The following is a 13,583-nucleotide window of genomic DNA, read 5'->3' on the forward strand; positions in this document are numbered from 1 at the left end:
CTTATTTGCCATGAATGATCATTACACATTATTAAGACTGCTTTTTGACATCTTAAAAGATGATTCTGCACGTGCAACAACCAGGGCCATTAAACAGACAGCTGTATTAAATGCACACAATATGGTATAAGTACTTTGATGGCTATGTGTGTGCCACAAGAGCAAAAGGGCATGCTGGTAACCATTCCTATTGTCATTTTTTCAGGAGTAGTTGTCGTATAATCGCCGCGAGCAGCGACGGACAGGGGGTGGTCCGCCCAATACACATCCCTTAACGGACCTGGAGGAGTGCGTGGCTGGTTTAATTGGTGCATCCGGCAGGTCAACTACCCATGTGGGTGCTGAGCCCATGGTCGAAACTGAGGGTAGTTCCTGCAAAATCGCCGGGCTGGTTTGGGGCAATGTGATGCAGTGTCTGTGGACTCGGGTTGGGGTCACGTGATGCAGTGTCTCTCGACGACATATAATGCAGTAGTAGTGGTCCTTCAAATAAGCGTGCGCTTTGTGACATTACTCATGTCACCCTGCCGCCTCCCCTGCTGCTAACCACTCGTCTGTTGTTTTCTATTTTGCAGATGAGGATTCTGAGGAGCCACATCGTCCAATGCAAGCCTCGACCTCAGCCCATCATGTGTGAATCGAGGAGGAAGATGAGGGCCACACTAAGGACCCTCCACAGGAGGAACATCATGAAGCTATTGGGGATGGGGGTGATGCAATCAGCACGTCTTTTAGCTGCGGCCACAAGTTCCTCGGAGGAAGCCACATTCACAGGCTTTGTCCCATCTGAGGCAGCGGGTCCAAGTCGTGAGCAGCAACCCACCCCCAGGATAGAACCCCACATGCCGTCTCTATGGAGGTTGAGTTGGCAAAGCCGGTTTGTTGAAAGACAGACAGATGCACACCTGGACATGGCGAGATTATCAAGGGAGAGCGTCGAACTGGGTCGAGAGTTCCTCCAGGCCCTGGGTGGCATTTCCGGCAACATGGCAGCACAATCTGAGAGATAATCTGTGGACTATCATCCCTTAACCAACAGCACCAAATAAACATATGAACTGTTGGTTCATCTCATTGCTATTTGAGGCTGTCAATGCCCTGCGGCAACTGATGGTTTCGACTTTTGGCACTGCAGTCCCCAGCGTCATACCACCCAGACCAACAGCACATGAGTGGGAAGGCCAAGCAAGAGCCTTTCGACTCAGCAACCGGGCCTTCCATACCCCGAGCTTCTCCAGGGGGTCCAATGGCGTCTCCATTGTCCCTTTCCCAACAACAGCAGTGCTTTTCTGCATACCGTCTTGGTCCCAACGCGGGTAGGAGTAGGGGCACGAAGCAAGTGGTGGGGGGGTTAAGATCAGGGAGGGGAAAGATGGCCGCAGTTAAAAGACGTTCGGTGCAGGGGTTGTTGTTTTGTTGCTGTTTTACTGTAGTTTTCCTGTTTTCGTTATTTTATAAAAGTTTTACAAATTGTGTTCCAAGTTAAAAATGTATATAAGTTTCAAAATTAAAGTTTACAAAGTTTCAACAATCACAAATGTTTCATAAATTTTACAATTTTTTAATAAGTTCTTTTGTTCACCTTAATCATTCTTGTGCAGTGTCTCATTTGTAGAATAAGAGGGGAATAGTCATCATGGTGGGATAGAGTGGGCAGACAACGGTGAAACGTCTCTTTTACTGTTCAAGCAAAGCATTGATTTGAGCTGTTGAGATTAAGACTTTTGCAGTGGCGAAAGTTCCAAGAGGCCTCCCCTGTGGTGGTGGTGGGATGTGTTCATCGGCAGACTCCTCTTCTTCCTCCTCCTTGTCGTCCTCCTCCTCTTCCTCCCCTCTCTCCTGAGGTGGTCCTGCAGTCCCCAGTGGCAAATCCTGTCCCCTCATGATGGCTAAGTTGCGTAGCATGCAGCACACCACAATGAACTCAGCGACCTGTTGAGGGGAGTATTGCAGGGAGCCTCCAGATTGGACCAGGCATTGGAAGCGCTGCTTGAGCACTCCAATTATCTTTTCGACGATGTTGCTATATGGCTGTCATTATAGCGATGCTCGGCTTGTGTCTTAGGGTTCCGGAGGGGCGTCATGAGCCAGGTGGCGAGGCCGTAACCTTTGTCCCCCAGCATCCAGCTCTGGCCTTGTGGCGGACACTCAAACAGATATGAGACACTGCTCTCACGCAAGATGAAAGTATCATGGATGCTGCCTGGAAACTGGGAAATGACTGCCATGACGTGTTGAGTATGGTTGCAGACAAGCTGTACGTTCAGGGAGTGGAATCTCTTTTGGTTTTGATAAACCTCTGGCTCCTCTAAAGGTGCTCGCAGGGCAATGTGTGCACAGTCAATGGCACCCTGAACTTTGGGGAAGCCAGGAATTCGTGCAAAACCTATAGTCCTCTCATTCTGTGCCTCCCTGGTCATTGGGAACTTTATAAAGTCCATCCTGCGTGCATACAGTGCAACTATGTGTAGCAAACTGCGAGATGCAGCATATGTCCCCCTGCTGATGCCTGAAAGGAGCCGGAGGCATAGAAGGCATGTGCCACAGTCACCTTCACCATGACAGGCAGTGCAGTCCTGTTCCCGCTGGTAGGCTGTAGGTCTGCCTTTATCGGCTGGCATATCTGTGACCACCTCTTTTCAGAAGCGCAGCCTTCGAACGCACTATGCCTCAGATAGCTGCAGGTATGAGTGCTGTCCCTTACAAACTCATCGGGGGTTAGGTCTCCTCTGCATACATCTGCAAGCTCTTTGATTATGCTCAAAATGCTCTTGAATAAGCTTTCTTCCAACTCGATGCTGCATAGAAAAAGCAGCCAGCAATAATGCCAGAGATATTGTAGCCCCCATTCCTCAAATGTCCTCCGATAGCTTTAAAAATGAACTATAAACTCACAAAAACCTCAGTGTAAACGCCGCCTTTCCTCCAAATCCTTTTATGCACTGAACGTCTGCTCCGTTTTTCAAGATGGCGCCATTAGTGCCGGGTGCGTCGTGGGTCCGAGCAGGTAAGACTTGAGTTTTCCTGGCGGGTTTTTGGGTGGGTGGTAAAAATGCCGGAATCGGTGAATTTCCCGCCCATGGCGATAGCGGGGTGTTGCATGCCAATTGACGTCATAAAAATGGTGAAAAAAAAACAGGCGGGCAGTATTTTTTGTTACCACCACCGCAATTTTCTGCCCCGGCGCTAAATTTTCAGCGCCACATTTACTTCCCCACCCCCCCCAAAAAAAATCACTTTATCCACCTCGCCATGGCGATAATTGGCCGCAAACCTGCCGAATTTCTAGCCCATTAAGCCCTTATGTCTTGGAGAAACAGTTAATGTTTCAGGTCCGAGACCCTCCGTCAGAACTGGAAAAGTTAGAGATGTAACAGATTTTAAGCAGGTGCAGAGGCAGGGAAAGGGGGGGCAGGGGAGGAAAGATCAAAAGGGACAGTCTGTGCTAGAGTGGAAGGCAGGTGTGGTTAAATGTTGAAAATTGGGGATGGCAGAATCACCAACAGCTGCTGCCTGAAAAAAATAGGGACAGAAGTTATGGTCTGAAATTGTTGAATTCAATGTACAGCCATCTGGACTAAACATAGAGTGCAACAATTTCAGACCATAGCAGCACAAATCCAAAATATTCTCCCACAGGCAGTAAGAAACTGCCAGTTTACAGCATGTAATTTTAGTTGCCACTCATCCAAAAATAACAGCGACATTATAGAAGTTACAAAATACAGTGAAGAGATACACATCATTAGATAACTAAGCAAACTTAATAAATTGAAATAGCTTTTCCTTGAGGAGCAAGATGAAAAGGGACAGAAACCAAGGTGTTAAAATGCAAGAGAGCAGTTAAAATATAAGAACTGCAAATTATTTGATTTGAATTCAAGAGTGTGAATTGATAGATATGGCAGATATTTTATTCAGTGTAAATTCCTTTAAGTTTTTCCAGTCATAGCGACCCTAAATTTGACTATGTCCAAACATGAATTTCTGATTTATGCTACTAGAACATTTCAATCTATTAAAAAGCTACTAGGCCATAAGGCAACAATTACGATCAGCAAAGAAGTATACAGAGTGTCACTCAAATTTAAAGAACTTATGTTATAAATTATTGAAATTTACCTAAAGGGCCAACTGGCTTATTCTTGAAGCGACCCTGTTTACGTGCTTCCTCGATTGCTTCAAGTAATGCAGGCATGTTCGCTCCAAACCTTTTCAATTGGTCTGTTCTACTGGCTTTCAGTTCTTTGAGCCGTTCCTTCCTGGATTCAGCAGACTTGTTCACATCTTTTTCTTCTAGTCTAGGGATATATAACATAGTTAACGTTATATGTAAACTGATGCAAGATTAATAGTGTCAAAGAAAAACACAATTTATTGAAAAGGATTCTGAAAGTTAAATTCACTTAATACAATGGTTGGTTCATTGTTGAACATGCACCATTCTGTTAATATGAGCATATTGAACTTGAATAAATTATTTCTCATTTTCTGTAAGGTTTTAAGTGTAGATTTGCTAGGATTCAAAGTTTAGCATATTCTTCTGCGTCAAGTGAATACAGTGTAATTCTTAGAATGTGGGAAATTGGATGCATATTTTTAAAAAAACATGCTATTCCTGTATTTGTTTTACCTCAGGAAGAGATCATTTGCACTTGCATAGTTTCCTCTCAACTTTGTTCTTATCTCAAAACAATATTCTTTGCCCCCAGAAACATGCAAAATTGAGTAACACTTTGCATTAGTTTAGAAAGCAGAAACAAATCAAACCTCGTGAACAGTCCATAAGTACTTGAGGTGCATAGTATTACAGTGACTGTTTAGTGTCAATATCTTGGTCGTGTTTGCAACACCAGATTTCTGATTGGTCCCCTTGGAGGACAAGACACGCCCAACAGTTTGCCTGCAATGTGTAATTTGATCCGGACTGTTGTGGATAACCCTGCAATGTGTAATTTGATCCAGTTTACAGTTGTACAGACTACATAATGTGGAAAGTCTAGTTAGCTTTGTGAAGATCCTCTGTTAATATTCGGCACTTGTAATTATGGTTGTCCTTGAGTGGTAAAACAATTAGTGGGCAAGTTAATTTTTTGGCAGTTTGTGTTATTTTCCCCCTTCTGGAAGTGATAAAAATTCTTTAATTCTGAATGAAAGGACCATGGGTGGGGTCAGTGTGTTTTGCTCATAAGCTGTTCCGAAGGTTTCCTAGAGTTTGCAGCTCTGGATCATTGCAGATTGGACTGCAGGTTCAGACCTCGAGTGGCAGGCGAGTGCGGCGTGGCCGGAGCACTGAGCGGGTGTGCTCGTGAATATGCGGTTGGTAATGGTAGCACCCAGGAGCCACGAGTGAACCTCATGCCAGACTGGAGCGTGCGAGAGGCAGTAGAACCCCGAACCATCCCAATCCCTGGGGGGTATTACACACGGCTCCTGGGTGCTTGCAGAGTGCGAAAGGATCCCGGAGTTTGGCGGTGTCGAGGCTTCTGCACATGCATTATTCTGGCAGGAGCGGGACTTTGTTTAGGCATCACCCCCATATGGCAACATGCTCAGAAGGATGCAGAAGACCATGCAAATAACCAAAGTGCAATATCTTAATAATGTGCTCACGTGTCTTCAAGTGAATCTTTCTTTGCAATATAATTAAAAGACCAGTGAGAACTTTGTGAAAAGCAATGCATTTGTGTAAAGCCTACACTTAAACAGCTTGTGAAATCCATCCCTAAAAACAATGGCCCAGAAATTGCGATCAGAGTCTTCCGGCGGGCGAGTGCCTCCGACCGCAAGGATTTTTACAAAAGTAGCTAGTGGTCCCGGAGGTTCGGAGACTTGCGGTCCTGGCCCTCTACGCATATCCCAAGAGCGGATGGGTTTCGTACGCCTTAATGGGATCATGTGGGCCGGCCCAACCTATCAGAGAAGGGGGAATCCCCATTCATACTTATGGTAATTCCGCAACCACCAGAAGCATGAATAGGAATACCCCCAAAAACACAGAAAATCACAAAAAAAACACCACATATTTCAAATGAATAAAAATGGAATTAAATTAATTTAAAACAAAATTTTTCTGAAAAATAAATTTACATATTTTAAAGGGTCTAAAAATAAACTTACCTCAACAGGACTTTAAATGGTTAAACTATTTTTTTTAATGTATTTTTCTGCATTTTAAAAGTCATGCACTGATAAAAGCAGGTCTTGCGTCTGCTTTTATCGGTCGTAAGAATTTGAAGGACATTCGCTGGGCAGGAGTTGGGCAAATAGCCCAACTTTCTGCCCGCAGGGGCCTTTTAGTTTCGGATGAGTGCGATCTGTCAAAAGAATTTTTGACAAATTGCAAGTGCCAGCTTCAGTCGCATGCGCTTCATATACCTAAACCCGGAATTTGCAGGGACCCCATGCGCCCGTGGGGAGCGCAATTTCAGGCCCAATGCATTGGTGACTTCTTTTCTTCTTGACCAGCTCGTTGCAATATTTAGATTATACCTTTCTTTTTCCTCCCAAGTTCAGTTATTTTCCATAATTTCAGCTCTACTAAAGACTACAATGGAAATTGAAAGACATCTTTGGTTACCTCAGCAGAACAAATCCAATTATCAATGTTGATATTTTAACACTGATCCTACAGTACAACATTACCGTAGATGGATTTAAAATGTCCTAAAACTTAAAATTTTCATGAAAATCACAAATAAATCTAATCTTTTTATTTTGTATTATCGACACTTGTCAATTTGATATTTGAATAATTAGAAAGATCCAAAATATACAAAGTCAACTGAGTGGTAAACCTTTTGGTTTTCAGTTATTTTAAAATGTATTGTAATTATCTTCTTATTGCCTATCTTATTAAGTGTGCTGATACTAGCAATTACTATCGATACCAGCGACTTATCTCCACTTTAAGTTACCAACCCAAGCTTATACTGCTCCTCTTTAGACTTGCTGATTGCATGTTGAAACTGTCCCAGCTGCTGGGAGGTAGTAGCCTCTTGGTCCTCCTGCGCTTTCAGTTGTTCTTGCAGACTGCTGATTCTTTCCTGTCGTTCTTTGAGGTCAGCCTCTGAACTTTGATTGACACTATTTTGAAGCAAAATTGAAGGAAAAAATGATCACGGTTGTAATACATTTGATTGAGAGAAACAATTACAGTAAAAACTGCTTAGTGCAAAGTACAGAATTTTTTGCTAAAATGTGAAATAACACATGAAAAATAAATCAGACAGAAGATTAGATTTATACTCAAGTTAAAACAACTTGCACTTATAAAGAACCTTTAATGCAATAAAATACCCTAAGGTGCTTCATTGGTGTGTTATCAGACAAAATGTGACAGGCACACAAGGAGATATCAGGGCAAGTGACAAAATGCTTGGACAAATAGATAGATTTTAAGGAGTGTCAAAAAGGAGAGAGAGGTAGAGATGCGAAGAGGATTAGGGAAGGTGGAGCAAGACCATGGAGCGATTTGAAAACAAGGATGAGAATTTTAAAATCAAGGCTTTGCTCAACCAGGAACCAAATGTAGGTCAGCAAGCACAGGGGTGATGGGTGAGCAAGATTTAGTGGGAATTAGGATACGGGCAGGAGAGTTTTGGATGAGCTCATGTTTATGGCGGGTGAAAGTTGGGATGCCAGCTAGGAGAGCATTGGAAGCCAAGTCTAGAGGCAACAAAGGCACGGATGAGGGTTTCAGCAACAGATGAGAGAAAGCAGGGGTGGAGACGGGCAATGTAAGAGGTAGACGCCTTAGTGATGGAGAGGATATGGGGTTAGAAGCTCAGGGTTAAATAGACTCCAAGGAAGTAAAAGACACAACCATTTGATTTATACTTTAAAAAAAAAATCATAATATGAGGAATATACAATGAAACTTGCTGATAACCATACAAGTTATGTTCTGACCTTTTTCGGAGTTCATCAATTCGTCTCTGTAACTGGTCATGGTCTTTTTCAAGTTGTTTCAAATGTGTCCTGTAGCGGTGGAATGTTGCCTGTAAGCAAATAAATTGAAATAAATTTGGCTTTTACAAATTTTAGTATCAGTATAAAAGTTTAAGCATGCAAATATAAAATTTAAGTTGCTAAAATTGAAAACTCAAATAAAAAGTGACATCTGGAATTGACAGTAAAGACAGAAGAACATATTCCTCTATTGTGCTTAACCTTAACAAAAACAACACAAGCAATTTATTTATCTTTCTAGTTGAGTTTCTGGAAGGTGGGGAAGAGAAGAGAGTTCAGAAAAGGCAGAAACTCTTTTGTGTAACAACATAAGAAATAGGAGTAGGCCATTCGGCCCCTCAAGCCTGCTCTACCATTCAATAAGATTATGGCTGATCTTCTCCCTTAACTCAAAAGCAAAATACTGTGGATAAGAGGTCGGACTTTTAAGCTGGAGATGAGGAAGAATTTCTTCACTCGGTATCCATATCTCTTTGTGGTAGAGATTTCCAAAGATTCACAACCATCTTTGGAAATCTCTACCACAAAGAGATATGGATGCTGAATCATTGAGTCAATTCAAGGCTGAGATCAACATATTTTTGGACTCTAGGGGAATCAAGGGATATGGGGATCGGGCAGGAAAGTGGAGTTGAGGTCGAAGATCAGCCTTGCTCTTACTGAATGTCAGAGCAGACTGGAGGGGCAATACTGCCTACTCCTGCTCCTAATTTTTATGTTCTTATTGTAAATAGCTGAGGCTCAAGCACCGATTTTAATGGTGCCCCATTAGTTACAGCCTGCCACCTGATAAAGACCCATTTATTCCTACTCTGTTTTCTGTCCATTAACCAATCCTCAATCAATGGCAATACATTACCCCCAATCCCATCAGGTCTAACTTTGTTCCTCGTGTGGCACCTTATCAAATGCTTTCTGAAAATCCAAATATACTACATCCACTGATTCCCCCTTATCTACCCCATTAGTTACAACCTCAAAAAACTCCATTAGATTTGTCAAACATGATTTCCCTTTCATAGATCTGGATTGACTCTGCCCAATTTTATGATTTTTTTCAGTGCACTGTTATCACATTCTTAATAATAAGATTCCAGTATTTTCCCTACTACTGATGTCAGTCTAACTGGTCCAAAGTTCCCTATTGTGACTAGCAGGGTTACATTTGCAACCTTCCAATCCGCAGGGACTATTCTAGAATCTAGGGAATTCTGGAAGATCAAAACCAATGCATCCACCATCTCTGTAATTATCTTTATTAAAACACTAGGCTGTAGGTCATCAGGTCCAGGGGATTTGCCAGCTTTTAGTCCCATTAATTTCTCCAATACTATTTCTTTACTACAGGTAATACTAATTTCTTTAAGTTGCTCAATCTCACTAGACCCTTGATTCTCCATTATTTCCAGAATGTTTTTGTGTCCTCTTCTGTGAAAACAGATACAATGTATTTGTTTAATATCTCTGCCATTTCCTTATTCCCCATTATAATTTCTCCCGTCTCTGCCAACAAGGCACCCAGGTTTTCTTTTGCTCATCTCTTCCTTTTTACATACCTATACAAGTTTTTACAAGCTGTTTTTATGTCTCTTGCTAGTTTACTCTCATTCTATTCTCTCGAGCAATTTCTTGGTCCTCCTTTGCTGAAGTCTAAAATCCTCAGTCCTCTGTCTCACTACTCTTTTTGGCAACATTAGAAGCCTCTTCCTTTAATCTAATACTATCTTTAACGTCTTGTTAGCCACGGTTGGCCCATTTTTCCCGTGTGGATTTTATTCCCGAAGGGAATGTATATTCGTTGCGAATTACGTTTTAATTCTTTAAATTTTTGCCATTGCTTACCTATCGTCATAAATATTGGGAAGATCGAAGCCATTGTCTTCGGTCCCCGCAACAAACTGCGTTCCCGAGCCACCAACTCCATCCTTCTCTCTAGCATCTGTTTGAGGCTGAAGCACTGTTCGCAACCCAGTTGTCATATTTGACCCTGAAATGAGCTTCTGGCCAATATCCACAGCATAACTAAAACCGCCTATTTCCATCTTCGTAATATTGCCCGTCTCCATCCCTGCCTCAGCTCACCTGCTGCTGAAACCCTCATCCATGCCTTTGTTACCTCGAGACTTGATTATTCCAACGCGCTCCTGGCTGGCCTCCCATATTCTACCCGATGTAAACAGGGCGTCATCCAAAACTCAGCAGTCCATGTCCTAACTCGCACCAAGTCCCGCTCACCCATCACCTTTGTGCTCGCTGACCTACATTGGCTCCCGGTTAATCAATGCCTAGATTTTAAAATTCTCATCATTGGTTATAAATCCCTCTATGGCCTCGCCCCGCCCTATCTCTATAATCTCAATCAGCCTCAGAAACCCACTCCCACCCCTGGAGATGTCTGTGCTCCTCAAATTCGGCCCTCTTGAGCATCAAGGATTATAACTAATCAACCATTGATGGCCGTGCCTTCAGCTCTAGAACTCCCTCCCTAAACCTCTCCGCCTCTCTACCTCTTTCCTCCTTTAAGACGTTCCTTAAAACCTACCTCTTTGACCAAGTCGTAATTTCTTATGTGGCTCGGTGTCAAATTTATTTGTTTGTCTTCTAACACTCCCGTGAAACGCCTTGGAATGTTTTACTACGTTAAAGGGCATATATAAATATACAAGTTGTTGTTGTCATTTTTTTTTCAAAACCTAGATTCCCCACCTACCTTAGCCAACTCGCCTCTCATACCTACATTCTTTGCTTTGCTCAGATTTAAGACCACAGTTTCGGACATAAAAAAATCATTCCCAAACTCAACATAAAATTCATTCACACGATCAGTGCTCCCCAGAGGCTCCTTTATTACAAGTTTATTGATTACACACTGCTCATTGATCAATACTAGATTTAAAATAGCCTGTTCCCTAGTTGTTTCCTCGACATACTGATCTAGAAAACTTTCAATGCATTCAATGAACTCACCCTCTGCACTATTACTGCAAATTTTGTTTGCCCCATCGATATGAAAATGAAAAGCCCCATGATTACGAAATTACTCTTTTACATGCACCTCTATTTTCCAGATTTATACTGCATCTGACACTACAATTACAGTTAGGGGGGGTCTATAAACTACTCCCACTAGTGTTTTCTGCCCCTTGTTGTTTCTTAGCTCTACCCAAAGTGATTCTATAAGAACATAAGAATTAGGAATAGGAGTAGGCCATCTAGCCCTTCGAGCCTGCTCCGCCATTCAACAAGATCATGGCTGATCTGGCCGTGGACTCAGTTCCACTTACTCGCCCGCTCCCCGTAACCCTTAATTCCCTTATTGGTTAAAAATCTATCTATCTGTGATTTGAATACATTCAATGAGCTAGCCTCAACTGCTTCCTTGGGCAGAGAATTCCACAGATTCACAACCCTCTGGGAGAAGAAATTCCTTCTCAACTCAGTTTTAAATTGGCTCCCCCGTATTTTGAGGCTGTGGCCCCTAGTTCTAGTCTCCCCGACCAGTGGAAACAACCTCTCTGCCTCTATCTTGTCTATCCCTTTCATGATTTTAAATGTTTCTATAAGATCACCCCTCATCCTTCTGAACTCCAACGAGTAAAGACCCAGTCTACTCAATCTATCATCATAAGGTAACCCCCTCAGCTCCGGAATCAGCCTGGTGAATCGTCTCTGTACCCCCTCCAAGGCTACTATATCCTTCCTTAAGTAAGGTGACCAAAACTGCACACAGTTCTCCAGGTGCGGCCTCACCAATACCCTGTACAGTTGCAGCAGGACCTCCCTGCTTTTGTACTCCATCCCTCTTGCAATGAAGGCCAACATTCCATTCGCCTTCTGATTACCTGCTGCACCTGCAAACTAACTTTTTGGGATTCATGCACAAGGACCAAATTTTAATTTGATTTTATGTTTTAAAGTTTAATTTGTTTTAATTGCCGGTGTTTTTTAGTGTCCCCCTCCCCTTTTATAGGGGGCACTTAGGAAAAATAATATTATTTTAGTGACCAAAAAACACAAAAAAACCCACAAAAAAATACGAAAAATGGGCGTTGTAAATGTTTGGTGCGTCCCCCAGATCGGGGGGCCACGGTTTAATGTTTTTGTTTGCTCCAAAAGAGTTTCATGCACAAGGACCCCTTTTACTGTGTTTTTTTTCCAAGGTGGATGACCTCACATTTTCCGACATTGTATTCCATCTGCCAAACCTTAGCCCATTCGCTTAATCTATCTAAATCTTTTTGCAGCCTCTGTGTCCTCTACACAACCCGCTTTCCCACTAATCTTTGGGTCATCTGCAAATTTTGTTACACTACACGCTGTCCCCTCTTCCAGGTCATCTATGTATATTGTAAACATATATCTTAATTTTCCAAGCTAAGATCCTTTCTCTCTACTGTCTTTATCCCATCCTTTATCATCAGGGCCCTCCCTCCCCACTTCTTTTTCCATTCTGCCTATCTCTTCTAAAACTCAAGTATCCTGGAATATTAGTCCCTTCCTGATTCACTCTGATTATTTTTACCTAAATTACTATTCTGCTCTACAACCTTAACATTTCTCTTGCTGTTTTTGAATTTACCCTTTCCTGAATCCTTCCACCCACCCCCTTCATTTGTTTAAAGCCCCATCTACCTCCCAGTTTAAGTGGAGCCCACCCAAACCAAACAGTTCCTTCATTCCACAGCACTGGTGGCAGTGCCCTATGAATTGAAACCCCCGACTCCCCTACCAGTCTTTCAGCCATGCATTTAACCGTCTAATCTGCTTGTCCCTATGCCAATTTGTGCATGGCTCAAGTAACAATCCAGAGATTACCACCCGTGAGGTTTTGCATTTTAATCTCTACCCTAGCTCCTCAAACTCTCAGCAGAATCTCATTCCTAGTTCTACATATGTTGTTGACTGCTACGTGGACCACGACAGCGGGATCCTCCTCCTCCCACCAAGTTCTTCTCCAGCTGCAGGCAACACAACCTTTGGAACTCCCAGTTGCAGCTGCAGCGGACAGTATCTATCCCCCTGACTATACTGTCCCCTACCATGACAATATTCCTTTTCAATTCCCCCACTTGAATAGTCTCCTCACCACGCTGCCATGGTCAATTTGCTCATTCACCCTCCAGATTTTTCCCTCATTCACACAGGCAACAGAGCCTCATACCAGTTGGACAAGGGCAAAGACCGAGGCTCTTCCAGCATTGCACCTCGGGTTCCCTTATCTGCCTAAGTCGCAGTCACACCCTCCTGTTCCAAGCAACTAAACAGACCTGTGCCACTACCTAACCCAAGGTAGACTGCCTCCTAGATCAAAAGGTCCGGGTAACTCAAAAAGCAAAATGCGGTCAGGCAGAGTCAGCATGGATTTATGAAGGGGAAGTCATGTTTGACAAATTTGTTGCAATTCTTTGAGGATGTAACAAGCAGGGTGGATAAAAGGGAACCAGTGGATGTGGTGTATTTGGACTTCCAGAAGGCATTTGACAAGGTGCCACATAAAAGATTACTGCACAAGATAAAGATCACGGGGTTGGAGGCAATATATTAGCATGGATAGAGGATTGGCTAACTAACAGGGAACAGAGAGTCAGGATAAATGGTTCATTCTCTGGTTG

At 42.9% G+C, this 13,583-nt stretch overlaps 1 protein-coding gene across 5 annotated transcripts in view; it reads right to left on the reverse strand.

Moving 5' to 3' along the window:
- The window catches only part of LOC139267159 (structural maintenance of chromosomes protein 6-like), a 101,293-nt gene that overhangs the window by 39,874 nt on the left and 47,836 nt on the right, over positions 1-13,583 (reverse strand). For all 5 annotated transcript variants that reach the window (XM_070885041.1, XM_070885042.1, XM_070885043.1 and 2 more), the window contains 3 exons: positions 7,912-8,000; positions 6,922-7,086; positions 4,123-4,301 (listed from right to left, as the gene is read on the reverse strand). In XM_070885041.1, the coding sequence (XP_070741142.1) occupies positions 4,123-4,301; positions 6,922-7,086; positions 7,912-8,000 (433 nt within the window). The remainder of the gene's footprint in view (positions 1-4,122; positions 4,302-6,921; positions 7,087-7,911; positions 8,001-13,583) is intronic.

Source organism: Pristiophorus japonicus, chromosome 7 (genome assembly GCF_044704955.1).
Source record: "Pristiophorus japonicus isolate sPriJap1 chromosome 7, sPriJap1.hap1, whole genome shotgun sequence".
NCBI lineage: Eukaryota > Metazoa > Chordata > Chondrichthyes > Pristiophoridae > Pristiophorus > Pristiophorus japonicus.